Source organism: Setaria viridis, chromosome 1 (assembly GCF_005286985.2).
Source record: "Setaria viridis chromosome 1, Setaria_viridis_v4.0, whole genome shotgun sequence".
Taxonomy (NCBI): Eukaryota; Viridiplantae; Streptophyta; class Magnoliopsida; order Poales; family Poaceae; genus Setaria; species Setaria viridis.
Genome location: NC_048263.2, coordinates 36,140,667 through 36,145,175, shown reverse-complemented (window position 1 = coordinate 36,145,175; position 4,509 = coordinate 36,140,667). Strand labels below are relative to the sequence as shown.

The following is a 4,509-nucleotide window of genomic DNA, read 5'->3' as shown; positions in this document are numbered from 1 at the left end:
GTTTATCATGTTTTCCTTGTTACCTACTTGTGGACTAGCTACAGAACCCTAGCTAGTCCATCTTACTTATATCCATACACACATGTTTTTGAGTTATGGATGGGCATATGCCATGGTTTTGGTGATGGGATTCCTTGTACACTCTCGCGTGTGTTTTGGGTGAGTGTGATCGCTTGCCGTGTTTTGGCGGGAGCGAGCCGCAGTACCAACTGAGGAGTGCCTTGCTAGGGGAGAGCATTCTGGACTCTCTCCATCCCCTGTGCCCGTGGCAGGTACCTTGTTTGACACTGAGGAGCAGGTGGCATACCTGTACGTTGCAGGTACTTCGGCACATACTTTGTGTAGTTGAGTGCTCGCTCTCGGCCCCTAAGGACCGAGTCAGTTTACCACCAGTCACAGTATCTATTTACGTCCATACCGTTCGCCTTGTTATGAGCGGGGTTCGGTTCGAGACTAGTGGTGGATAGTGCTCAGCCTGTAGGCAGATTGGAGGATCAGTGTAAAGAGTTCGAGGCGTCGACCTGCTCTGACCAGACTGCACCTCAGCGTGGGTAGGTTTCACAGCTTCGAGGTCTTCAACTGGTGACGGTGTGCCCTGCAGTTGAGGATAGTTCCAGACTCAGGAAACAGGCCATTAGGTGGCGTTGGACGGCTGAGCCCCGTTCAGGCTCCATCCATGCGGGTACAGATGTACAACATCTGCAGAGTGTATAAACCTATAGCTATAGTCCGTGTCCACTGACTACTGCTACTTCTAACTAGATTTATACTATTCTTCTACCTCCCCTCTTTTTGAGATAGGCTGGCATTTGCTGTTGAGATGTGAGGGAAGGGAGCTCTCACATCGCCTAGAGTGTTTGGATGCTGGATTCTTATGTAAATGATCTGGTGATTTGTGACGAGTTCCTTGTTTGTGAGGTGTTGACCTCGAAGATGGTATTGCTTTGATGCAGCCTTGATTGTTGTTGTTGATGCATAAACCTCCACAACCATATATAGGTTTATCCATGCATATAATAATGTTCCCCTATTTTCTTAGCTTAGCTGCTATTGGGAGTTATCATGGTCTACCCGCTTCTCGAGTAGATGGTGGTTTTTCATGGTCGGAGCTTGACGATAACTTCGACAACGACGGATGGGAAGACTAGGGATGGTCCCGCACTCAAGTCGCCTCTGGAGGTGATGTTCGTCATAGCTCATGTTTCCGCTACGTAGATATTTTACCTTTCATGATTCAGTCCTAATAGATTTGTACCAGCATGTGCGGAAGTGATGTACATGATATTATTACTTTGTTGCTATTTTTTATTTCTATGGTATGGATTTGTAATATTTGAGATAGGAATTCGTACGTGATAGCCTTTGTGGAACTATCACGGTGGTGCGTAGACTTAAATTCTCAGAAATGAGAATTCAGGTCGTTTCAATTAGGCTGGTTTGTTAAACTATCAACACACTGATAGCACAAAACTAAGTACACATCTGAAGTTATCAAGCCCAGAAAGTCACAGCATGACGTTTTGCGAGTGGTCACTAACTAACGGACGCGGGGTAATCGAACGGCAACGGCTGCACGTCGTCGCTGAGCGGGCCGGCGTGCCGGAACCCGTACGCCCTGAGCACCTGGTCGTCGGCGAAGTTGAGCGCGCGGCGCATGCCCTCGTCGCAGCTGGCCCCGGAGTAGTGCTCGTTCCGGTGCCCGCTGCACGGCTGGCACCCCGTGAAGTGCGTCACGAATGGCCGCCGCCACCCGCGCACCCCGGCCTCCGCCAGCCCAGCCCCCGCCAGCGCCGCGTTCCTCGCCGCGGCGTGCGCCACGTGCTCTGCTTCCGCACGCCGCCTCCGCAGCGCGGCCGACCCCGGTCGCCGCTCCATGGCCTCGTACCGCTCCGTGACGTTGCCGAGCCGCCCCACGATCTCCAGCCAGTAGCCCTCGAAGTAGTAGTCGCTCTCCAGGAACACCTTCTCCCGCCACGGGCTGCCGCTCTGCAGCAGCATGTACACGAGCGCCGACTGGTCGTCCGACTCGTCGAACACCTTGTCCTTGAACGTGGACTTGAGCACGGTGCCCCAGCGGCGGTAGTCCGGGGAGTCGGGCCCCATGGCGGCCCACGCGTCCATGAAGTCGAGCGACCACTGACAGTTCCGGATGAGGAACACCCCCGCGTTGAGGCTGGTCCAGGACCTGGCCTCGAACACAAGGCTCGGCCAGCCGTGGACGACGAGGTTGTGGCGGCGATACCGGCGCAGGGGGAGGCGGAAGTCCATATCCGTGAGCACGGCGTCGGAGTCCACCCACCACACCCACTCCGCCTCCGGGTGCGCCACCATGGCGGCGCGGATCGCAGGTATCTTGGCCCAGTACCGGTCCATCGACGGCCGGAGCAGCGCCGTGTTGTACAGCAGCTGCACGCCGTGGAGTCGGCAGTAGTCGGCCTTGTTCTTCAGCAGCCGCAGCAGCGTGTGGTCTCCGCCGGGCGCGCCGCACGGCGCCGGCTGCGAGCCGGACACCATCAGGACGCCTTCGACGCCGCCGGCGGAGACCTCCGGGTGCGCGCGCGCCCATCCGGCGCGCTTCTCGTCCCACCCCGTGATGGACCGGTCCACGGTGTACGACAGCGCCGGGTCATCGTAGAACGTGCGGCTGCTGCGGCCGGCACCGCCGCCGGAGCCGGCGTGCAGGGTGGCCGCTCCCTCGTGGTAGGCGTCCGGCTGGGCGAACGGCTTGGCGAGCGCGAGCAGCAGGACGGTGGCCACCACGGCGCCCGCGGCGAAGAGGAGCGCGTCGGTGAGCAACGACGGCTTCGCAGCGCGAGGCGACATCCTTGACTTCGCGAGCTCTCACTCTCGGGAAGCCCCCAGGATGGACACTGCAGACGCGGGCGTGTCACGCCACATACATAACTGACGTGCAGGCCGGGGCGGAAACAGTGTGTGTGTAGGGCTTTTGGCAGCGCGGCCACGTACGCCAAAGGCCAAAGGGCCCGGATGCGCTGGGCGGCTGGGGCGCACGCAGGCGTAGCGTTTGCAGCCGTCGGCCGAGAGCCCGGGTGGAGATGGGGTCGTGGTCTCGTGGATTGGATGGCAGCTAGCCGCGGCGCCGGCGCGCGCGAGGCCACACCCCCGTGTTGCCGTGTTGCCGAGGACACGCACTAGCTAGCACACAGGGACGCATACACAGGCACGCAGCGGTGCAGTGCCCGGCGGCTTGCAGTTTTGGAAGTGGCGATTAGTGCTGACAGCCTGACAACGATCTACAGCATCTAGAAGCCTAGAAGCCGGATATGCAAGAGCAAGACAAATCTGCAGCCGCAACTCGTGAACGATGATTGTTTTTTTTGCAGTTGTTTTTCTAAGGCATGTATAGACAGTTTCTGTTCACTTGACCGTACACTAGAAGAAACTTGTGCTGTGTGCCTGTGTCTGGCTTTTTCAACTTTTTTTTTTCCATCGTAAATGTACCGTGCACTGCTGACTGCTTGCAATGCAGAGAGCAGACAGCACAGCGAAAGAGCGATGCGTTCTTGACCATGACCGGAGGGCTGCCCGAATGGCCTGACAAGTGTACTCACTGCTGTGCTGCATGACCCTGCCGTTCTCGCGCGGTACGAGGAGCTGCTGCAGAAAAGCCTGCGCCGCATGTTGTCCTATCTGATTAATTAGGACTATTATAATAGTCTAAGGGCCTGTTTTCTTCCACCGGCTAAACTTTAGCACCCGTCACATCGAATGTTTAGATACTAATTAGGAGTATTAAACGTAGACTATTTACAAAACCCATTACATAAGACGAATCTAAACGGCGAGACGAATCTATTAAGCCTAATTAGTCCATGATTTGACAATGTGTTGCTACAGTAAATATTTGCTAATGATGGATTAATTAGGCTTAATAGATTCATCTCGCCGTTTAGATTCCACTTATGTAATTGGTTTCGTAAATAGTCTACGTTTACTACTCCTAATTAGTATCTAAACATTCGATGTGACAAGTGCTAAAAATAAGACACGGGAAGAAAACGCCCCTTAATTATAAAACTAATTACACAGATGCAGTCTAATTCGTGAGACGAATCTATTAAACCTAATTAGTCCATGATTTGACAATGTGATGCTATAGTAACCATTTGCTAATGATAGATTAATTAGTCTTAATAGATTCGTTTCGCGAATTAGACTCCATCTGTGCAATTAGTTTTACAATTAGCTCATATTTAGTTCTTCTAATTAGTATCCGAATACTCGATGTGATCCTACTAAAGTTTAGCCCTTAGTATCCAAACACTCCCGTATTATACTTCTCTGCATTACTGGGTACGCAACACTGATCAGTCCCTTTCCAGGCACGCATAGTGTAGCGTAGACAGTGAACCCGTATGAGCATCACCGTCGAACGAGGAACGTCACGATTACAACTCTCACTGTTCAGAGTTCAGGGGATACAGCCATGCCCGTGAGCTTGCCGCCTTGCCCTGCGGTTCTGCTTGATCACTTGATAGTTGTTGTTGA

General features: G+C 54.0%; 1 protein-coding gene across 1 annotated transcript; it reads right to left on the bottom strand.

Annotated features, from left to right (window-relative positions):
* Positions 1-1,262: 1,262 nt before the first annotated feature.
* On the bottom strand, positions 1,263-2,944 carry LOC117844220 (probable glycosyltransferase 7). Its single transcript, XM_034724977.2, has one exon. The coding sequence runs from the start codon at positions 2,821-2,823 to the stop codon at positions 1,534-1,536; it is 1,290 nt and encodes a 429-aa protein (XP_034580868.1). The 5' UTR covers positions 2,824-2,944; the 3' UTR covers positions 1,263-1,533.
* Positions 2,945-4,509: the final 1,565 nt, after the last annotated feature.